We start from the raw sequence: 24,700 nt of genomic DNA on the forward strand, positions 1-24,700 counted from the left end.
GAATGAAGTGGGCCTGTCACTTCAGGAAAATAACAATGATTTTTAAGAATATAAGTGAGATTGGGGACCAAAAGTTTGAAAACTTCTGTCCTCTTAGAAAGTGTAATGTTAGGCTGGGCACAGTGGCTCACGCCTGAAATCCCAGCACTTTGGGAGGCTGGAGCAGGCAGATCGCCTGAGGTCAGGAGTTTGAGACCAGCCTGGCCAACATGGTGAAACCTCGTCTCTAGCACAAATACAAAAATTAGCTGGGCATGGTGGTGGGCACCTACAATCCCAGCTATTCAGCTACTCGGGAGGCTGAGGCAGGAGAATCACTTGAACCTGCGAGGCAGAGGTTGCAGTGAGCCGAGATCGCGCCACTGCACTCCAGCCTGGGTGACAAGAGTGAAAATCTGTCTCAAAAAAGAAAAAAAAAAAGAATGGAAGATACTTAAAACACTTCTAATTTTATACCTCCTCTCAAGTTGTATGCTGTTTTATAATTTTCATTATAAAATTTCCTCTTTGTTTTTGTATGATGAAGCTTCACTATAATATGTTTACATGTGGATTTATTTTACTTGAGAGTAATTGAGCCTTTTGAATTACTGAATTCTCATAAATTCTGAAAAATTTTCACTGACTTGCCTTTATCCATTTTATCTCTTCTCTTCCTCTGAGATTTCAAATAAATGTATAGTAGTCCTTCTCATTATATTCTAAGTCTCTTACCTTATTTTTTTAAATATCATGTTTCATTCTGAGTACTTGCTTCTATCTTCTCTTTCATTAATTCTTTCTTTAGCTTTATCTAATTTGCTGTTAAATTCATTTCTTGAGTTCTTTATTTCATGTATTATATTTATCAATTATCAAACTTCTAAGTAACTATTTTACATATCTGCTCCGTCACTTTTTAGTTTTCATTTCCCTGCAAAATTTTTAACTTGATTCCTAGGTCATTGAACATTGTAAACATTGTTTTAGTCTATATCCTCTAATTCCGTATGTGGAGCTTTTATGTAAGTATTTTTGTTGGTTTTCTTTAATGGTGGTTTGTTTCTTTTTTTATCTGAAGTTTTTAATTGTGTATTGGGCATTGTGCTTAAAAATTTATTTGTAACAATGATTTGAGACCTAGGATAATATTATCTTCCTCCAGAGAAGATTTTTCTTTGGTTGTTCTAGGTGTCTAAAGACAGTAGAAGTTCAGGAACACACAATAAAATTTTCAAAACTGAGGTTATCAGACACAACAAATTGACATAAAATAGGTTGACAGATTTTATAAGACTGGTTTATTTCCAGTTCAGACTTAACCTTACAATAACTCTAGGAATCCTATTTCAAAGTGAGTGTTTATTTACCCTTGGGCTCTGGATTCTGATTTCTATTCTTCTAGGCCCAACATGCTTCCAGAAACAGAGCTCACCTATTCCTTCTGGAATTACTAATGCCCCTGGGGCTTAAGCACATTTTAGTGTTAGTGAGCTCTAGTCTTCTCTAGGCTGGTAATTTCTTACCATCTTGTTAAGTCTTTGATGGTTGAGAGATGAATTTATATATATTTTTCACAGCTAAGTTATTTTCCATAGAAGGGCAGTCTGAATTTTTTTTTTTTTTTTGAGACAGAGTCTCGCTCTGTCGCCCAGGCTGGAGTGCAGTGGCGCGATCTCGGCTCACTGCAAGCTTCGCCTCCCGGGTTCACGCCATTCTCCTGCCTCAGCCTCTCCGAGTAGCTGGGACTACAGGCGCCCGCCACCACGCCCGGCTAATTTTTTGTATTTTTTAGTAGAGACGGGGTTTCACGGTGGTCTCGATCTCCTGACCTCGTGATCCGCCCGCCTCGGCCTCCCAAAGTGCTGGGATTACAAGCGTGAGCCACCGCGCCCGGCCGGGCAGTCTGAATTTTGAAAGTTAACATTGTTGAAGTCCAAGTTCTCATGATGGTGCTTTTTAACAATAATGAAGTTGAATATGTTCTGTACTTTGGGTTTTCATTTTGAAACGAGAAGGCATACTTATAGTACAGCTTTCCTGGAGCCTATCCCATTTGCAATCACAAACCTTTAACTCAAAGTTTATGCAAGCCACATTCTTCTCCTTATTCCTAAAATAAGCCTAGTCTTAGAATATACAATGTAAATATATCTCTCGTTGCCTCCAAGGAATGTACATAACCCCACTAAGGCAGTCATGCTTCCCTATCTTTTCCATTTACTAATTTTGCCACCATTTTCTTCCACTTTCAGTGTGAAATCCAGTTGCTAGTGCCCATGACTATTTCTCAGCTTCCAACTTTCAGCTTTCAGTACACTACGCGCCATAATCTCCTGACTAGCTGCTTTCTTCATTCTTGCCTCTGTGCTCCAGAATATTATTTAGGCAGAATACATACCTTACAGTAGGTTCATCACATATCTATAGTTTGTAAATTCTAGCTGAAACATCATTTGCAATCATTTTTATTCTCAACTCTCTTGCTCAAAATATTCTTTCTCAAAAGTTCATCCTATTTCGAAGTCTGTTAACTGTACCTCGAAGTACCCTATCTCTCATCAATTAACACTTGCTTCCTTTTAGAAATATAAGAGAACCTAGAGTGAATCTAGTTGAAGTCCTTTCTTATAAAGTAACCTGTTTCTTCTCTCATTCTTGATTCATTCTTCCTGTTTCCAAGAAAGATGTATTTCTGCCAATCCAACTATACTGTTAAATTATTGAGTGTTATCTTCCATGTACTCTCACTCCACCAGTGGTCCTTCTCTTGTATTGTCAATCACTCCATCTTTACCAACCTCCTCCTCTCAAACTATAAGACCTTAAAGTATCCTTCAGCCCAGAAAGCAAAACAAAATAAAAATAAAATAAAAAAACAAAAATCTGTACTGAGTGAATGGCAATGACTGTTCCATTTACCACTAGCTTTATATGCTGGCAGGAATCCCACATGAAAATTAAGAGAATTTATTAGGTAGTATGATTTTCATTACCTCCAAAGAAAATTCTAGCCAGAGGATTGATAAAACCTCTAATGCTGTATAATTAACAATAACTCTGAGGAAATAGAAGTTGTCATGCTTGGCACTACATGCAGACCTCCAGTATCCTCTCCATTTGCTCTTCAAAATGTCTGACTTCTAGGGCTGACTTCATGTGTAAGTGCTTCTTGTCAATCTGTTAGTATTTGAAGGATAACTAGAAGGATTTCCTATCCCAGCATCTTCCCTAAGGATTCAAATGTATTATTTTGTTTTCATCCCTTTGATCAAACATTATGGTCTCCTCTCTTACTGTTTTTAATTCTTCTAGGAGAATGTTTCTCAAACCTAGGCATCTATTGGAATCACATGTGGAACTTAAAAAAAATTATGTGCAGGTGCCATCCTCAAAAATTGTCTGTCTTATTTGGTCAGGGGTGGACTCCCGCCATTGCCATTTTTAAAAGTTCTTCTGGTCATTGTAATCTATAGCCAGTTGAAAACTATATTCCTAGTTGAGTGACATGCAAGTACACTAATACCATGTAGCAAGAATCAGTTTTCTTACCTTCTTTATGTGACATTCCTGTGTGGCATTTTAGCAGCATGTCCTGAGATCATCCTCCTGAAAGGAGAAAAAAATAATCAAGAGGTAAGTTGGCCATAAAATTATCCAAGTTTTACTGTGACCTAATAGTAATAATGGAATATGAATTATTACCATAATTCACATCCATATGAGAAAACTCTTTCTTGGTTTGAGAAAACGTGTTTTTTGCCTCCCAGTCTGGAGAAAAGTTGCGTTCCTCGGGCACATGTACATGTTTATGCAGATGCATTCCCTAGAGGAACTTCCAAATAAAGGGAGCACATTATATATGGCAACCGAGAAACATAGCTTTATGTTGCCTGTTGTAGAATTATTTCTTGACATTAACATTTTTATGCACCCCCATATTAAGTTTTATGCTTAGATTTAATGTCACCAGGTAGGAACGAAGGTAAATGCCACATCCCAAATCCACAGAGAGTCAGAGCTAAACCATCAGTTATCAAATCTGTCTTTTTATGTGCTGTGAGATTTATACACATTGCTTTAGAAAGCTGCATTCACTGGAAGATGCTGGTTTGTGGAGGGGCAAGGAAGTACATTTACAGGTTAGCTTGGCTGAACTGTATTGATTTCTGTCTAGAACAGTCTTCACAATTCTTTGCTCACAGTTAGAGGTCTGCTGAAAGTGACTCAGTGTAGATGAAAACAACTTGCTTAATCATTCCTGAAACACGGGAAAAATTAAAATACATTTTTTCTTTGTTAAGCAATAAAAACAATGCCAGATTGTTAATGCCTCTTTTGTACCTTTCACTTAAAAGACCTCAGAAAGAACATCAAGGAGAATAAAGGCAAAATCTATTCCCCAATGGCGTCATTATACATGTTGAAGCCTCTAAAACTAGAACTCTAAAGACATTCAGGAAGAGCAGAGGAATAAATGACAGCAAACTGAAGAGTGTGTCTCCGGAGCTTTGTTCAACCTGCTTTGTTCAAATTCATTCAAATTGGATAATGAAAAGCAAAGATCTTTTTTGTTTCAACATTAAAGTAGTAAATTAGTGAGTGGTGAGTTGCTAATTGTTCTGTAAAGTATTTAAGGTGCCAGGAGTGTCCCATCTCCAATTTTTAAAATGGCATCCTTATGGTTGAAATGAAAGGAATCATTAGAGTAGTGTAAAACAATGTTTTTAATAATTTATGCTGGTTCAATTGAAATGATTTTCATTTAGAAATACTCATTGAAGTTCTTGTTTTTACTTGGGATAAGCAAGTTTTATTTTAGACTTCAAGATATCAAATAGAAATTCATTTTCTGGATGGGGCTAAAGTAGAAAGATAGATTAGAGCTATCCAATGTTGTGTTTCAAATCTGGCTGTTTCTACTTGCTTTGAGGGTATAGAATTAGCAGGTTTGGTTAAATTTTACTTGAATTTTGGGTGACCTTTTCTAATCCTGACTGTTTCATAATTTAATGTCTTGACCTTCGTTTTCCATTGAGCCACCTTAGTGATAAATGCAGAGATTTAATAACTAGAACTAGTTGACAGGTGACCTTTCGTATATGGCTGTTCCTTTTTGCTGTGGAAACCACTGTTTTGCAAGTTTTATTTCACAAATTTTAATTATCTATTCTATTGTCTATAAGCTTATTCAGAGAGAAAAAAGTAAAGGTTAAATATTACATTATTCTTACTGATTAAAATGTAAAGTGCTTGGCTGTTGTCCCAATATATCATTCAGAAAGGACAGGGCAATTTGTCAGGTTCATACCCAAAGAAGAGAGAGGGATAGTTTTCCCAGGGTGGTTGGTAAGGATGAAACTGGCCTAGGAGAGTGTGTGTGTGTGTGTGGGGGGGGGGGGGGTGAATTTGGAATGGAGGAACAGAAGGGTTCTTTTACTGTATGTGTACTAATTTAAAGAGAAAAGTGACTCTGAGTCAACGAGAGGTGAAACTTGTCAGTCAGGGTGAATAACCTGTCAGTTTTGGCCATTTCTCTCTCTCTCTTTCTCTCTCTCTCACTCACTTTCTCTCTTAACCAGGAAAGAATTGGTTAAGCGTATCATGGTAAATTGATTTCTGGAATCTATGTCAATAAAATATATTGTTTACAAACAAGGAAATAAGGCTGAGTAATTATAAAAATGCTAGAGACTCTTAGAAAGAGTTAAGAATATCTACACTTTCCCCCCACCCTACAATATCAGAGAACATAGGACCTTCACAGGGAATCAATTCCTCTGTACTTACATTCTTCAGTATTTTTAAAAACAGAATTCATTTGTATGCCTCTCAAATACTCATGCTTATAATAAAATAAAAATAAAAACAGGCATGGTATAAAAAGACCCATCGTGTGAACGTAGTACCCCAGTCAGCCATTGTCCTGGATCCTCATAGAAGAGAAGAGCCATTCATGAGTTAGAGACCTCTTGACAGTCTTCAATGAACATTGATTCCCCAGGACTTGCAAATGGCCAGTGTGAGTTTCTAAAGTGAATTTCTGCAGGAGGCTTTTGGGCAGTGGGGAGGTATTATTCCCTTTAGTCCTGGAGACCAGTTTAGAAAATAATATCATCTGCCATGGTCTTTTTTCCCCAACATGGACGGTAATTATTTATTGCTTGAGAATCTTTCACTGCTGTTGTGAAAGAAACAGTTTGAAAAGCAAATTGAGTAAGCAGATGTGAAGGACCATTTAAAAGCTAATAAAATTGGTCATGATTAGTTTATCTTAGACTGAAATTTCAGCCATATTTCAAGCTGAAAATATCAAGAAAAACATTTTCAATAATTTTTTATGTCATGCTAGCACTATTGCCAAAAAGGAGAGTTTATTTATGCTCACATGCAAATAATTTTGGTGAAGTTATTGATTACAAGCAGGTTTAAAGCATTAATCTATGATTTAATTAAAATAATTTAAATATAATAGTGAGCAAGATTTGAGGTGTCTGCATATATGTATATTAAGAATAGTGAAAATCAGTAATAATTATTTCTTTGATATTCCACATTTCCTAATGCCGCTGTGAGTGCATTTCCTGAGAGATAACATATGCTCTTCTTTTTAACCTGAAAAATATCTAGTATCCTTTGGACATCACGTTTATCTCAACTTCCTCAACTCAGTAATGGAAAATAAAATAAGGTAACTTGAAAAATCTGCCATGAAAATTATGTGGAATAATGTAATAAAGTACTGAGAAAGAGGACTGACCCGTAATAGGCATTCAATCATGTGTATATCAAAAAATCTACTACACTATACTTACAGGTCTCTCTGGTGCCGTTTCTTCCCTTCCTCTCTCTCTCACCTTCTACCTGTGCCCCAGCCAATAATCAAGTCATTTTTTCCTGTAAGGTGGCAAAATGTCAAGATTCATTTTAGCAGAGAAATGACTTGTTTTACAAAGCCATCCCTTAGGCTTCTAAAACAGCATATGAATTTATTCTAGTTGATCATGAAACTCTCCCACACAGCTTGGCGCTGTATACTGAGATTAAGTTCACACTGATTAGAATTTTAAAATTATTTTACTCTTCACAGTGCCTTGCACAGAATAGGTGCTAAATAAAAATTATGTAGTTATTCAGTAGATGTCACCAAATTCTTAACTCCTCCCAAGCTGATTGTTATTATACCAGATGTGCTGGTATAGTTAGTATATTTTGCAGAGGAAAAAAATAGCCAAAACAACTATAGTGCTGTTACCATAAAAGAAAATCAATATTTTAGACCTTAAATAAAAGGAAGTGTTTGACATTCGTGGCTTTCCTTAACAAGGACTTAGGGACCCAGACAGGGTTGGCTGAATATTTGTGGTGCTCTTGGTTTATAGACACAGCTGAAGCCCAATGAAAGTATTTTGAATGTACAAGATGTTTTCAAAGATGTTTGGAGGGCACAAGAGACAAGATGAAGAAGACAAGTTTGTTTTTAATGAAAAAAAGCAAAAAATAGAGACAATTCAACTATATAGGGAGAATTCAAAATTTAGATGTGGCTTGATAAAGTGGAACTAGATAAATCTTAACAAAGGTCTTGGAAAATCCAGGGCCTCAGTCTAGAAAGAAAGAGTAACTGCTTACTGAAGCAGAACTGAGTAAGTGAAGACATATGGAACAAATTTTCAAGCAAAGCCCCCAAATCAAATAATATAAATGAGTTCAAGAAACAGCAGTACACTTTAACAAAGAAAGTTGAGATCAAAAGACATAGCAATAAAGCTAATAAAAAAAAACCTGAGATAACTAGATAAGAGCTGATTTTGGGTCAAATTGTCCATTTGTGCCTAGGTATTTCTTTCTTTTTGTCATAGCATACTGTAGTTTGAAGGTGCCTTCAGATGTATAAGTGAGTCCCTTGGGCTTTGCAAGCAAGCTTTTTGTGCTACCTGAAGCTCCTGATTATGATGAGGAATGTTTCATTTGTCTGGCCCCCACACTCTTGTCATACTTTAAAAATGGTTCCTGCTTTCCTGCTTTCTCTTGTGGGCATTTAGTGCTATAAATTTCCCTCTACACACTGCTTTGAATGTGTCCCAGAGATTCTGGTATGTTGTGTTTTTGTTCTCCTTGGTTTCAAAGAACATCTTTATTTCTGCCTTCATTTCATTATGTACCCAATAGTCATTCAGGAGCAGGTTGTTCAATTTCCATGTAGTTGAGTGGTTTTGAGTGAGTTTCTTAATCCTGAGTTCTAGTTTGATTGCACTGTGGTCTGAGAGACAGTTTGTTATAATTTCTGTTCTTTTACATTTGCTGAGGAGAGCTTTACTTCCAACTATGTGGTCAATTTTGGAATAGGTGTGGTGTGGTGCTGAAAAAAATGTATATTCTGTTGATTTGGGGTGGAGAGTTCTGTAGATGTCTATGAGGTCCACTTTGTGGAGAGCTGAGTTCAATTCCTGGATATCCTTGTTAACTTTCTCTCTCGTTGATCTGCCTAATGTTGACAGTGGGGTGTTAAAATCTCCCATTATTATTGTGTGGGAGTTTAAGTCCCATTGTAGGTCACTCAGGACTTGCTTTATGAATCTGGGTGCTCCTGTGTTGGGTGCATATATATTTAGGATAGTTATCTCTTCTTGCTGAATTGATCCCTTTACCATTATGTAATGGCCTTCTTTGTCTCTTTTGATCTTTGTTGTTTTAAAGTCTATTTTATCAGAGACTAGGATGGCAACCCCTGCCTTTTTTTGTTTTCCATTTGCTTGATAGATCTTCCTCCATCTTATTTTGAGTCTATGTGTGTCTCTGCATGTGAGATGGGTTTCCTGAATACAGCACACTGATGGGTCTTGACTCCTTATCCAGTTTGGCAGTCTGTGTCTTTTAATTGGAGCATTTAGCCCATTTACATTTAAAGTTAATATTGTTATGTGTGAATTTGATCCTGTCATTATGATGTTAGTGACACCCTAACATCACAATTAAAAGAACTAGAAAAACAAGAGCAAACACATTCAAAATCTAGCAGTAGGCTAGAAATAACTAAAATCAGAGCAGAGCTGAAGGAAATAGAGACACAAAAAACCCTTCAAAAAATTAATGAATCCAGGAGCTGGTTTTTTGAAAAGATCAACAAAATTGATAGACTGCTAGCAAGACTAATAAAGAAAAGAGAGAAGAATCAAATAGATGCAATAAAAAATGAAAAAGGGGCTATCACCACTGATCCCACAGAAATACAATCTACCATCAGAGAATACTACAAGCACCTCTATGCAAATAAGCTAGAAATGGATAAATTCCTCGACAAATACACCCTCCCAAGACTAAACCAGGAAGAAGTTGAATCTCTGAATAGAACAATAACAGGCTCTGAAATTGTGGCAATAATCAATAGCTTACCAACCAAAAAGAGTCCAGGACCTGATGGATTCACAGCCGAATTCTACCAGAGGTACAAGGAGGAACTGGTACCATTCCTTCTGAAACTATTCCAATTGATAGAAAAAGAGGGAATCCTCCCAAACACATTTTATGAGGCCAGCATTGTCTTGATACCAAAGCCTGGCAGAGACATAACCAAAAAAGAGAATTTCAGACCAATATCCTTGATGAACATTGATGCAAAAATCCTCAATAAAATACTGGCAAACCGAATCCAGCAGCACATCAAAAAGCTTATCCACCATGATCAAGTGGGCTTCATCCCTGGGATGCAAGGCTGGTTCAACATACACAAATCAATAAATGTAATCCAGCATATAAACAGAACCAAAGACAAGAACCACATGATTATCTCTATAGATACAGAAAAGCACTTTGACAAAATTCAACAACCCTTCATGCTAAAAACTCTCAATAAATTAGGTATTGATGGGACGTATCTCAAAATCATAAGAGCTATCTATGACAAAGCCACAGCCAATATCATACTGAATGGGCAAAAACTGGAAGCATTCCCTTTGAAAACTGGCACAAGACAGGGATGCCCTCTCTCACCACTCCTATTCAACATAGTGCTGGGAGTTCTGGCCAGGGCAATCAGGCAGGAGAAGGAAATAAAGGGTATTCAATTAGGAAAAGAGGAAGTCAAATTGTCCCTGTTTGCAGATGACATGATTGTATATCTAGAAAACCCCATCGTCTCAGCCCAAAATCTCCTTAAGCTGATAAGCAACTTCAGCAAAGTCTCAGGATACAAAATCAATGTACAAAAATCACAAGCATTCTTGTACACCAATCACATACAAACAGAGAGCCAAATCATGAGTGAACTCCCATTCACAATTGCTTCAAAGAGAATCAAATACCTAGGAATCCAACTTACAAGGGATGTGAAGGACCTCTTCAAGGAGAACTACAAACCACTGCTCAATGAAATAAAAGAGGATACAAACAAATGGAAGAACATTCCATGCTCATGGATTGGAAGAATCAATATCGTGAAAATGGCCATACTGCCTAAGGTAATTTATAGATTCAATGCCATCCCCATCAAGCTACCAATGACTTTCTTCACAGAATTGGAAAAAAACTACTTTAAAGTTCATATGGAACCAAAAAAGAGCCCGCATTGCCAAGTCAATCCTAAGCCAAAAGAACAAAGCTGGAGGCATCACGCTACCTGACTTCAAACTATACTACAAGGCTACAGTAACCAAAACAGCATGGTACTGGTACCACAACAGAGACATAGATCAATGGAACAGAACAGAGTCCTGAGAAATAATGCCACATATCTACAACCATCTGATCTTTGACAAACCTGACAAAAACAAGAAATGGGGAAAGGATTCCCTATTTAATAAATGGTGCTGGGAAAACTGGCTAGCCATATGCAGAAAGCTGAAACTGGATCCCTTCCTCACACCTTATACAAAAACTAATTCAAGATGGATTAAACACTTAAATGTTAGACCTAAAACTAATAAAATCCTACAAGAAAACCTAGGCAATACCATTCAGGACATAGGCGTGGGCAAGGACTTCATGTCTAAAACACCAAAAGCAATGGCAACAAAAGCCAAAATTGACAAATGGGATCTAATTAAACTAAAGAGCTTCTGCACAGCAAAAGAAACTACCATCAGAGTGAAGAGGCAACCTACAGAATGGGAGAACATTTTTGCAACCTACTCATCTGACAAAGGGCTAATATCCAGAATCTACAATGAACTCAAACAAATTTACAAGAAAAAAACAAAGAATCCCATCAAAAACTGGGCGAAGGACATGAACAGACACTTCTCAAAAGAAGACATTTATGCAGCCAAAAAACACATGAAAAAATGCTCATCATCACTGGCCATCAGAGAAATGCAAATCAAAACCACAGTGAGATACCACCTCACACCAGTTAGAATGGCCATCATTAAAAAGTCAGGAAACAACAGGTGCTGGAGAGGATGTGGAGAAATAGGAACACTTTTACACTGTTGGTGGGACTGTAAACTAGTTCAACCATTGTGGAAGTCAGTGTGGCGATTCCTCAGGGATCTAGAACTAGAAATACCATTTGACCCAGCCATCCCATTACTGGGTATATACCCAAAGGACTATAAATCATGCTCCTGTAAAGACACATGCACACGTATGTTTATTGCGGCACTATTCACAATAGCAAAGAGTTGGAACCAACCCAAATGTCCAACAACGATAGACTGGATTAAGAAAATGTGGCACATATACACCATAGAATACTATGCAGCCATAAAAAATGATGAGTTCATGTCCTTTGTAGGGACATGGATGAAACTGGAAAACATCATTCTCAGTAAACTATAGCAAGGACAAAAAACCAAACACCGCATGTTCTCACTCATAGGTGGGAATTGAATAATGAGAACTCATGGACACAGGAAGGGGAACATCACACTCTGGGGACTGTTGTGGGGTCGGGGGAGGGGGGATGGACAGTATTAGGATATATACCTAATGCTAAATGAGGAGTTAATGGGTGCAGCAAAACAACATGGCACATGGATACATATGTAACAAACCTGCACATTGTGCACATGTACCCTAAAACCTAAAGTATAATAATAAAAAAAAAGCAAAAAAAAATGGTTCCTGCAAGTAAGTGGTAAAATAAAGCAATTATCATGTTCATCCATGTCTCCTGGTACCTTATTCAGGAAGGCAGATGGCTAGGCAAAACTATTACCCAGAAGTATAGACCAAGAAGTACAAACGTCTCTTAAGGTGATGGCCATGGTGACAGTTGGGCCAAGTGAATAGTTAAACAAAAACACAAAGTGGCAATTTTATAGATCACCATCTACCCTCAAAGCCATTGCATTCATAATACTCTACCCAATGACATATTTGTCACATAAACAAGAGGCTGTTGTTCCCAATGTTTGCCCTCAAGTTGTTAGTTAGCTGCTGACCTCATAATCTGCACAGCTGTGGCATCCCAATATGTTGTCATGAAACAGATTGTGATGTCTTAATTGATCACTTTCAGAGGTTACAATTGTCAAGTGAGACCAGTATGCTGACACTTATTAGTTAAATTAAGCCTTGTTACAGCAAAACTGGCTAATTCATTATAATGACTAGGAAATCCAATGTAATTTGCTGCATTTTATAGATTCGAACATATCCAAGGCTTTTTCTTTTTCTTCTTTTTGATTGTTTAAATTTGTGGAGGCTATACCCCAACCATGCTTTTATTACATAACGAAGCAACTTCTTGGAATAGCAAATGGAATGTAACCCCCCGCACCATATGCATCTTGGTGATAAGTTGGAGTATGCCATATGACACATGCAATTTAAATCAGGCATTGATTTGCATGACTCTAAGGGAATTGGAGGACCCAGCTAAGAGTAATGGATGTCAGGCTCTGCTGAAAATCGTCTGGCAAGAAGAATATTATGTTATTCTCTATTGTTTAAAAGAAGGTAGGCTCCTAAGAGGATGAGGAAGGGTCTTAAATCAATGCGTGACCCCAAAGGGAACCTCCTTGTGCCTCCATTTTGGTCATTGGAGAAGTCTTCACTATGGCACTAACCTATAAAACTCTCTTTTCCAAGTGTCCTAATACACTCACTCACCTGGTATGGACCTATTCTCATCTGGTGCCTGGACCACCTGCTACTTACTGTGGCAGGGGTGATGAACAGTCCCTTTAATAACAGAGTTTTATGACAACTCATAAATGGGACTTTGTGCATTCTGCAAGTCAAGTTTTTTTCAAAAGTTTTATCTTTGACATTTCAAATAAACAGATGCCTTTGTCAGTCTAGCACATTTTATAGGAGTACAAATAAAAATGAAATCAAAGAAACTAATTTAAGTTAATGTAATAACTGTTAGCATCCAAAATGCAGGAGGAAGAACAAGAATGTTTATCAAAGCACTTTTTTTATAGTAGAAAAAAAGAACAGATAATAGCTAAATGCCCAGCAGTAGGCAAATCGGTGCATATGGTATACCCACATAATGGAATCTTGAGCAGGCATTAAAACTATCTCTAAGGGCTGACATGGGAAAGGCTGATGATTTTTGATTAATGGTTTCTCATTAACTAAGAAACCAAAGTGGCCAAATTATATAAATGGCGTTTCTCAACCTGTCTAAAATAATATCTATAGAAAGGAAAAAAATATGACAAAAATAGGTGTAGTGTTATTGAGCGATGAGAATATGGAGAGTTTTTTTTTTATCATTTTATCCATTCTTTTTAGTTTTTTGAGTTTCCCATATTACTTTACTAATTAGGGGGAAAAAGTTTTTAAAGCAGTTTGAGTAGCTTCAATTCAATAGGCTGTACCTTCAGAATGTTTCCAGAACATAAGCAGCTTGTCTCCATCTCCTTTGCTAGTCAACATGGCCCACATCACTATCCTCTCTTGCTGGGATTGTAGCAGCAGCCTAATCTCCTGCTTCCACCCTGGCCTCTCTTTTTATCAACTTTCCACACAGCTGCCAAAGCTGTTAAAATGTAACTCAGCTCAGTCATTCCTCTGTCCAGAGCCCTTCAATGGCGCTTCATCTCACACGAAGTGAAAGACCCTAAGTGATTTCTCCCCTGCTATCTGTCTGGCCTCAGTACCTACTTGGCTCTCCCCACTGGCTCTGCCAGGCTACATTGCTCTTCCTATTATTCCTTTCCTACCTCGGGGTATTTGCATTGGTTTTTGCATTTGCTCTGCAGGAACACTTTTTTCCTAAATATGCTCATGGCCAACACTTTCACTTCATTCAGGTCTTTCCTCAAATATTATTTTCTCAGCAAGTTCTTTTTCTGATTACTCCACCAACTCTCTCTCTCTCTCTCACACACACACACACACACGTACACACACATACCTCCTAACCTCCTGTCCTGCTTTAATTTTCTCGATTTAGTACTTAGCAAAATTTAACATGTTATATGGTATGATAGTTTATTTATTGCCTTTCTCCTGCACCCAACTTGAATATAAGCTCTATGAGAACAGGAATTTTTGTTTATAGTTTTCACTGCTGAACTCTAACCCCTGGAACTGTGCCTGACACATCGTAGGTGCTCTGTGACTGCTGTGAGTGCCTACCATTGATAGGAACAATGATCTGTTACAGTTGTATGATGACTAACCAGTTGATTTTTATGCAGTATCTTCCCTCTCAATGTAATTATTTTAATTCAATTGCTTTCACTTCCTAACTTAACCAATTGAGCCTTTAATGTATTCCAGGGACTAATGGGGGAATGGAGTTAAAATGAGGAAGATAGACATTGTTCTGACATAGTTTACTGTCTAGTGGACAGACATAATTAAACAATAAAGTCCAACACAATACATAAAACAAGGACAGTACCCAGTTGAGAGGGGCTACTCACCAACAGGCACAATAAAAATTCAAGATCGAATGTCAGATACAAAATGTGGAATCTCATAGAAGGGAGATGAGAAAGATGTATATCAAAAAAGCACATTGCTTCTTTATTACTGTTTTAAAAGAAAGGGTGACTATGTGGGAGAGAAGCAGCAGAAGTAATTTATTTGGTTGTTTTAGGAGAACTGAAAGCAAGGAATAACGGAAAGGGCAGTGGGCTTAGAGTTAGAGGATCTAGATTTGAATCTAACACTGCAGCTTTATCATCTCCAAGTCCTGAAAGCTGATGCTTAATTTCTACGAGTCTCTGTTATCTCCGTGGTTAAATAAAAAGGGAGAAAGGGACTTAGAATAGCTCTAGAGACTGTCTGTGTATATACCTTCCCATCTAAAAGGAGGCCTTTCCTTATCCATCTAGGATAAACATAAACACAGAAGCCAATTAATATGATGACTTGAGGGAATCTCTGAAGGGTCTCTGTAATATTTCTGCTAGCCTGGGACTTACCTTAAGGAGTTACTGGTTCTGAAAATCTGTTTTATAACCTCATTGCTTGCTGAACTCTTCATATTTTTGTCAATTGCTCATAACCATTCATGCATACAGGTGAAATACATAATTGATCCCTGGATATGTTTCTTTTGCATTTCTTTTATAGCCACCAACCTTATTACAAAGATCAAATCTTTTCATATTTTATTTCACCTGAAATTACAGTTCTGAATAAAAATATTTATCATTTAGAGCGGAAAACAAATAACTATTTTTTGCCTATAGCTTTAAACCAAGGCATGGGGATTATAGAAATTAAAATTATTTTTTGACTGTATACTTTTTCTTTTTTAATGGAAGCATGCTGTTAACTTGATAATCTGTGGCAGAGACTGTAGGTTTGGTATTTGTAGGTACTTCAGAGATATTTCCATATTTGGTAATTATACAATATCTGAACTTTTGTTTTCCCATAGGAACTTGTTTGACTAAATGGAATTTACTAATTTACATGCCTTCTTTCTCTATTTTTCAGCCTTTGCAACTGGACTGCGACCTTTGTGCCATAGTGTCAAACTCAGGTCAGATGGTTGGCCAGAAGGTGGGAAATGAGATAGATCGATCCTCCTGCATTTGGAGAATGAACAATGCCCCCACCAAGGGTTATGAAGAAGATGTCGGCCGCATGACCATGATTCGAGTTGTGTCCCATACCAGCGTTCCTCTTTTGCTAAAAAACCCTGATTATTTTTTCAAGGAAGCGAATACTACTATTTATGTTATTTGGGGCCCATTCCGCAATATGAGGAAAGATGGCAATGGCATCGTTTACAACATGTTGAAAAAGACAGTTGATGTCTATCCGAATGCCCAAATATATGTGACCACAGAGAAGCGCATGAGTTACTGTGATGGAGTTTTTAAGAAGGAAACTGGGAAAGACAGGTGAGTCCTCTCTGAAGCAGCTTTATTGTCTTTTATTATCTTTTATGCTAAATCTTTGCCAATTCCTTTTGCAGGATATAAAATGAACAGTTATTTATTTAAGCTGATTGTTATATGTTTTGACTATTATGATTACTTGATAAGCCAGCCTGAGGTCTCATTTATTCCACCTATACTACCTCCTGTTCTTTCCATTCTGATTGGTTTGAGCCTCCAAGAAACACTGGATACTTCCCCAAGGTATCTTTTGATCTTTTCTTATTTTGCTCCATTTACTATTGATTAAGTTGGATTTCAGCTGAAAGAGGAAGCCTAAACATTTCTGTTTCAAAACCTAGTAATGGTAAGGAACTTTAGGATTATGCATTAGTCTAAACTCCTCTGGGAATTTTGACAAAATTTTACCTGAGACCACAAACAGAACAGGCTATTGATTCTCCAATAAGATTGTGTAGCTTCTTGCACGCAAATAGGCACTGTGATCCTGAACATCATAACGTGGTATCTAACTTGTTTAGCAGAATACCATATTGAAATTACACGTCACTTAAAATAATTAGCAGTTGAATTATTTTAAAGAAATGAGGTATAAATACTATTCATTCAATTATCCAAAAACCAATTTGCATATTTTATTACATCCATATTTTTTCTGTAGCATTCTGTAAAGTACACTTCCCACTTTTTTCCCTTGAAGCCTGCTTTCCTCATTCTTTCCCCTCCCCTTCCTTCTCCTATTTCCTCTGTTTGCTCCGTTTCCAGCTCCTTCATCTCTCCTGTATCTGGATTGTGTGCCATGTTTTCTTCCTTTTTAGAAAGATAACTATTAAAATAGAGAAAACAGGAATTACAAATCAGACAATCTTGGTTCTTATATCTAGCGCTAATAAAGAACTGTTAAGGAAAGATATTGAAACCAATAGCTAAAGTTTTAAATTAACTGTGAATTTTGCTTATTTGTGCAATATCATGGATAAATTGAGCATCTGCTATAGTTCCAATATTAGCATTCCAATTTCTTCAAAATGTGTTTATTTCACTATTCAATATTATCAAATCTAAGCTTTTAACTATATTGAGCTATGTGCTCAGGGAGGTGCAGTTTCTGATATCTCTGAATGTAATTTGGATGCTGATGATTATTTAAAAATCTTAGGTGGATCAACTCTCCTTTGGTAATGTGAGTTGATCTGAATTTAACATTTTCTACTTCTGAGCACCAAAAATACACAGCTTCATATGAAGTACAAGACAGAAATAGCCATGAAATACTAGTTCCTCGGACTGTATGAGTTAGCAAGAAGAATCCCAAAGGTGAGATTTGAATCAATGTAGCATAAACTGTCCAAAATGACAGGCAGTAGAGATGAAAGGGAAAGGTATGGTGCTTCAAAGAAAAATGGTCATATGTCACACTATTCTATATAAATATGAAGCCTATTCACAAACGGCTTTGGAAATTTCTGGTCTCTCCTTAGCCCAGAGCAATGCAATTAATGAGATGTATTTGGTTTTTCATTAGTTAGAGTTAGCCCTCAGGGTATCACCCAGACATACCTATAATACCTAGAGTCATTTAGTGGGGGGTGGTATCAGAGAAGAGCTTAGCATGCTGTTGGTTCATGTTTTTATGTGTTTATTTCACATCAACTTTTGCCGCGAGCTTTGAGGGAGACACTACCACCACATATGTGTAAATTGTTAAAGAATTGGGAGAGAATAGCTTTGGGAGATCATTTTCTTACTGGCCATGATGAAGAAAGCTGTATCGTAGGAAAATTACTAGGTAATTTTACTCACTTGATAAAGTTAATTTGCAGGGTATCATTCGATTGGTAGAGTTACCAAAATGAGAGTTAAAGAAACAGAAATATGGTTTCAGTTTATGGTGCATTCTTATCTTTTTCACTGAGTCTATTTCTGTCGGGTTGCTTCACTTAGTACTCCAACCAGACAAGAGAAGATAACTATGCTAGTGTTTTAGAAATGGACAGAATGGATGATTTAAGTAGAGCCTGGTTGGATAACAAAATGTTGATCAAAATGACCTCAGAAGCTGCTGTTCCCAATCTATATCCTAACCACATCTATGTTAAAGACTTTTATTGTCTCAGAATTTCCCATGGCAATCTGATATTCATTGTCAAATTTCAAACTAGAATATGTTTTTCAACTTTTCATGAAAGAAAATGTCAAACTTATAAAGTAGAGACACTAGTGGTGTAATGAGCCTCTGTATAACCATCACTTAGCTTGAATAATTATTAATTCATGACCAGTATGGTTTCATCTATACCCCTACACACTTTCTCTCTCACCAAAGATTATGTTGAAACAAATCTCAGATACCATATAATTTTATTTATAAATATTTTGGTGTATATCTCTGAAAGATAAAGTCTTAAAATCAATACAGTACCATTGCCCTACATAAAAATCAACAATTCTGCCTTAATGTCATTATATATTTAGTTTGCAAATTTCCCAATTGTCTCATTGATATATTTTTCATAGTTTGTTTTAATTCGGATTAGCATAAGGTTCATACATAGCAATTGATTGATATGTCTTATATTTCTCCTAACCTATATAGATACTTCCCTGTCTCTCCTTCTCTCTTCTGTCTCCCTCCCTATCTGTTGTTGAAGAAACCTAGGCATTAGTCGTATAGAGTTTTCCACAATCTAGATTTGGTAATTGCATTCCCATGATCTTTCTTTTTCTCCTACACTGGTATTTATGTATTGAGGCTTGGTTGGATTCAGGTTTCTTTTTTTCTTTTTTTGTTTTTTTTTTGCCAAACCATTAGGTGGTTCTTCTCTCAGGAGAAATACTCTCTAGTTTTCTCTTTTTTTAATGTTAGATGCCATTAATGATTATTTGCTAGATTAAATAATGTATTAGGATTGCACAATGGTGCTATTTCATCATATCCTTCTTATTTATTAGACGATATACTTTATTAAGAGTAATTTACCCTCTTATTCATTTGGTTACCATGAGATAGAAACCAATACTGTTCTCCTCTTTATTTACCAGTTTTAATATATTAGTTTCCTTGCATTCTCTGTAGGTGTCCAGTATTATTAATATTTACATATTAACTTACAGACTTAAACATACTTCAATTATTTTAATTTATTAAAATTATATCCTTATGTTCAGATCGTCCTATTTTGGCCTATGGGAACCTCTTCAAATTGGCTTTGAGTCCTTTTGACATGCCCCTAGTAGTCTTTGATAGCTTCTTTGTTTCCTGGTATTATAGGATGTTTCAGGCTTTTTTTTGTACATATTCCGAGACAGACCTGGATTCAGACATTTCTCCAAAGAATGTCAGTTTCTTTTAGTAGTTAAGAGAGCATAATATTAGCACCATTGCTGCTCATTGCTACTGGATTGGTCTTTGTTTCTTGGGCTTTACAGTGGACAGAGGTAGTATATAAACAATATATTCTGTGTATATTGTTAAAAGATAAAATCATTATGAGTTCAAACCAAAACTTTCAATTCAAATCCAGGGTGATCAGGTTTTAAGTTTACATCCTCTATCTTATATCTGTTCCTTCTTTTTACCATGCTGACAATCACAGGTCTCAGAGATTTCAATGTAATTATTCATCTGCTTTATTCCACAACACTTGCACACACACACACACACACACAAATAATCTTAGAATAAGAATAACAGCACAACAAGCAATATAATTATGGTAAACACTTTAAGGATATTTTGCATCAAAGAAAACATTTGAATGGCAAACATTTATGTGGATCTGTGCTTACAAAGTATATGTTGGTTATAGTCTCCAAAAATGTTTTTAACATTTTTCTCCTAAGTAAATAGGAGTGAATTAAGTGGTATACATCACTGAAGGCATGAGGAAATAGAGAATAAGTGGTGTCCATTTAATTTTGCTTTAATTGTAAAGCGATTTTGTTTGATTTGCGTGTAGTTATTAGAGCTTTTTAGCAAGTAGTTATTTTCATCAAGTTTTTAACAGAGAGACAATGTCATCATTATTATGTATAATTTTTAGAATTAAAAATATGTCACTAGTAGTTAAAGTGATTCATGATAGGAAAATGATTACATGGAGTTCCTCAAAGAAAACTTTGCTTCTCAGCTTGCTTCTTAAAATTGTAAAAATACTTTAAAAAAAAATATAGCCCTTCCATTTAAGGTAGGCATCTTTTCACTTTTCCAAGTATTGTGGTTTTTTTTTGTTTTTTTTTTTTTTTTTTTTTTGAGATAGAGTCTCACTCTGTCACCCAGGCTGGAGTGCAGTAGAGTGATCTCTGCTCACTACAACCTCTACCTCCCAGGTTCAAGCAATTCCTCTGCCTCAGCCTCCTGAGTAGCTGGGACTACAGGCACGCACCAGCATGCCTGGCTAATTTTTGTATTTTTAGTAGAGATGGGGTTTCACCATATTGGCCAGGCTAGTCTCGAACTCCTGACCTCATGACCCATCTTCCTCAGGCTCCCAAAGTGCTGGGATTACAGGTGTCAGCCACCACGCCCGGCCAGCATTGTTTTTCGTCTTAAGGAATTCCTCACTGAGGAAACATGAAGCAGTAGAAGAAATATGTATATCATTTAAATGTCTTAGAGTAAGTTTCGGCCAACTCACAAACATATTGGAATACCTTTTTGAAGCAAATGGAGTTGAATTTGCTTTCTTTTTAGTTACTGTCTAAAATTATTTGGCTTGTCAATTAGAGAGGGTGACCTTATGGGAAAGGCTAAGAGAGCAGAAAGAGTAGGTTGCTTTCCCTTTCTGTCTTTATCTTCTGGGGCCCAGTTTTTTTTCTTTCATTTTTTTTTTTTTTAATTCTGGGTTCATTGGTTAGTGGTCACTTTTAGATTGTCACGTACCAAATATACTTATGCAAATCAAGTATTGTGAATTCTACAGAACTTTCATTTCTCCCAGAAATCTCTGAAATTAAAGGTTTTATATTCAAAACAATCTGGAACAAAATACCTTTTCCCCTTTGAATGATTGGTATGCATAAATAATACTAGCCTGCTGACATTTACACATTTGCATTAATACATCTTAAGACTGAAATATGATAGAAATGCTGTAGGGCTGACAGTGGCACATTGTACCACACTTAACATTGAAGAATGTGATCATGTTCCTGGCACACACATATGCAAAAGGAATGTTAACTTTTCTAGAGAAGCAGTTGAGAGCCAATGTGAGATATTCTGCTTTCCTATGGGTAGGTGGGCAATTGCAGCTTGGATTTCACGTTAGAAATATGCTTGCAAATAAATATAGGCACATTATTTAATTAAGTAATAATTGAGAAAGCAATAGTCCCCATTAAAAGAGCAAAGCTAATTCTGGGCTGTTAAAGGACTCTGAGCTGCCCTAAATAGGTCTTAATTAGCTGGTGCCAATGTGGCTCCACCTTCAGGGATGGATGAAATTAATGAAAGCTAGCAGCAAATAGAATCAATGTTTCAAGATGTTCCTGCCTCAGGTGAAGAGGATGAAAAGAAAGGGAGTCATTTTTAAAGACTGTTTAGGAAACAATGCACATAAATCAATTTCTAAAAACATAAAATGGGACACTGATTTGTAAATACAGTATCAAGATCTCTACCTGGCTCATCTTTGCCAGCCTGTTGCATCCATTCCCACTCAATCTTAAGGAGAGAAAAAGAAATCAGCGATGTGTCATTCCTCACTATCTTTGGGGGTGAGAGTTTTATAAGCTAGCAAGGGTTTTAAGGGCAGCCCAGGTTTTGCTATTTCAGTTTGGCCATTTTGAAAGTTTCTTGTGTCATTGCGTGGTCAAGTGTAGAGATGAAATTGGCTCTCATCCCTCAGGTTTGCAAACCTTTAGTAATATCTGGAGTGGAAAGGGGTTTCAAGTCTTCTTCCCTGAAAATTTGGGAATCCTCTTGTAGGTCCCTCTGTCAACACACAAGGAAGCTGCCTTAACACACACAGTGTAGCTTGAAGGTGGAGGGCAAAAACCAAAACCAAAATAAAACAACTATGCTAGCCTTATCTTAGAGTCAGCCATGGGGTACAGAAATGTGCATAGTTTGCCCAAAGAAATGCCATACCTAGATTCCACAAACAAAGATGTCAGGTTATTCCTAACTCAGAATAAATACCTGCTAACCCCAGGAAAACTTCGACCAAGAGATAATAGGCAAAAGACAGTATTAAAAACAGTATTTTCGGTGGAGCCAAGATGGCCGAATAGGAACAGCTCCGGTCTCCAGCTCCCAGCCCCAGCGACACAGAAGACAGGTGATTTCTGCATTTCTGCTTGAGGTACCGGTTTCATCTCACTAGGGAGTGCCTAACAGTGGGTTCAGGACAGTTGGTGAAGCGCACTGTGCGCGAGCCGAAGCAGGGCGAGGCATTGCCTCACTCCGGAAGCTCAAGGGGTCAGGGAGTTCCCTTTCCTAGTCAAAGAAAGGGGAAACAGACGGCACCTGGAATATCCGGTCAGTCCCGTCCTAATACTGCGCTTTTCCAACGGGCCTGGAAAACGGCACACTAGGAGATTGTGTCCCGCACCTGGCTCGGAGGGTCCTATGCCCACAGAGTCTTGCTGATTGCTAGCACAGCAGTCTGAGATCACGCTGCAAGGCGGCAACGAGGCTGGGGGAGGGGCGCCCGCCATTGCCCAGGCTTGCTTAGGTAAACAAAGCAGCCAGGAAGCTCGAACTGGGTGGAGCCCACCACAGCTCAAGGAGGCCTGCCTGCCTCTGTAGGCTCCACCTCTGGGGGCAGGGCACAGACAACCAAAAACTCAGCCAGAACCTCCACAGCCTTAAATGTCCCTGTCTGACTGACAGCTTTGAAGAGAGTAGTGGTTCTCCCAGCACGCAGCTGGAGATCTGAGAACGGACAGACTGCCTCCTAAAGTGGGTCCCTCACCCCTGAGCAGCCTAACTGGGAGGCACCCCCCCAGTAGGGACAGACTGACACCTCATTCAACCAGGTACTCCTCTGAGACAAAACTTTCAGAGGAACTATCAGACAGCTGAATTTGTGGTCTCACGAAAATCCGCTGTTCTGCAGCCACCGGTGCTGACACCCAGCCAAACAGGGTCTGGAGTGGACCTCTAGTAAACTCCAACAGACCTGCAGCTGAGGGTCTTGTCTGGTAGAAGGAAAATTAACAAACAGAAAGGACATCCACACCAAAAACCCATCTGTACATCACCATCATCGAAGACAAAAAGTAGACAAAACCACAAAGATGGGGAAAAAACAGACCAAAAAAACTGGAAACTCTAAAAAACAGAGCACCTCTCCTCCTCCAAAGGAACGCAGTTCCTCACCAGCAACGGAACAAAGCTGGATGGAGGATGACTTTGATGAGTTGAGAGAAGAAGGATTCAGACGATCAAACTACTCTGAGCTACGAGAGGAAATTCAAAACAATAGCAAAGAAGTTAAAAACTTTGAAAAAAATTAGAAGAATGGATAACTAGAATAACCAATGGAGAGAAGGGCTTAAAGGAGATGATGGAGCTGAAAGCCAAGTTTCGAGAACTACGCGAAGAATGCAGAAGCCTCAGTAGCAGATGTGATCAACTGGAAGAAAGGGTATCGCTGATAGAAGATGAAATGAATGAAATGAAGAGAGAAGGGAAGTTTAGAGAAAAAAGAATAAAAAGAAATGAACAAAGCCTCCAAGAAATTTGGGACTATGTGAAAAGACCAAACCTACGTCTGATTGGTGTACCTGAAAATGATGGGGAGAATGGAACCAAGTTGGAAAACACTCTGGAAGATATTATCCAGGAGAACTTCCCCAATCTAGCAAGGCAGGCCAGCATTCAGATTCAGGAAATACAGAGAACGCCACAAAGATACTCCTCGAGAAGGGCAACTCCAAGACACATAATTGTCAGATTCACCAAAGTTGAAACGAAGGAAAAAATGTTAAGGGCAGCCAGAGAGAAAGGTCGGGTTACCCACAAAGGGAAGCCCATCAGACTAATAGCTAATCTCTCAGCAGAAACTCTACAAGCCAGAAGAGAGTGGGGGCCGATATTCAACATTCTTAAAGAAAAGAATTTTCAACCCAGAATTTCCTATCCCGCCAAACTAAGCTTCATAAGTGAAGGAGAAATAAAATTCTTTACAGACAAGCAAACGCTGAGTGATTTTGTCACCACCAGGCCTGCCCTAAAAGAGCTCCTGAAGGAAGCACTAAACATGGAAAGGAACAACCGGTACCAGCCCCTGCAAAAACATGCCAAATTGTAAAGACCATCGAGGCTAGGAAGAAACTATAGCAACTAATGAGCAAAATAACCAACTAACATCATAATGACAGGATCAGATTCACACATAACAATATTCACGTTAAATGTAAATGGGCTAAATGCTCCAATCAAAAGACACAGACTGGCAAACTGGATAAGGAGTCAGGACCCATCAGTGTGCTGTATTCAGGAAACCCATCTCACGTGC

At 37.7% G+C, this 24,700-nt stretch overlaps 1 protein-coding gene across 5 annotated transcripts in view; it reads left to right on the forward strand.

Annotated features, from left to right (window-relative positions):
* ST6GALNAC3 (ST6 N-acetylgalactosaminide alpha-2,6-sialyltransferase 3) overlaps positions 1 to 24,700 on the forward strand; it is a 582,436-nt gene that overhangs the window by 330,019 nt on the left and 227,717 nt on the right. For all 5 annotated transcript variants that reach the window (XM_063624080.1, XM_063624081.1, XM_063624083.1 and 2 more), the window contains exon 3: positions 15,829 to 16,238. In XM_063624080.1, the coding sequence (XP_063480150.1) occupies positions 15,829 to 16,238 (410 nt within the window). The remainder of the gene's footprint in view (positions 1 to 15,828; positions 16,239 to 24,700) is intronic.

The sequence above is a fragment of the Symphalangus syndactylus genome, chromosome 12 (genome assembly GCF_028878055.3).
Source record: "Symphalangus syndactylus isolate Jambi chromosome 12, NHGRI_mSymSyn1-v2.1_pri, whole genome shotgun sequence".
Classification (NCBI taxonomy): Eukaryota; Metazoa; Chordata; class Mammalia; order Primates; family Hylobatidae; genus Symphalangus; species Symphalangus syndactylus.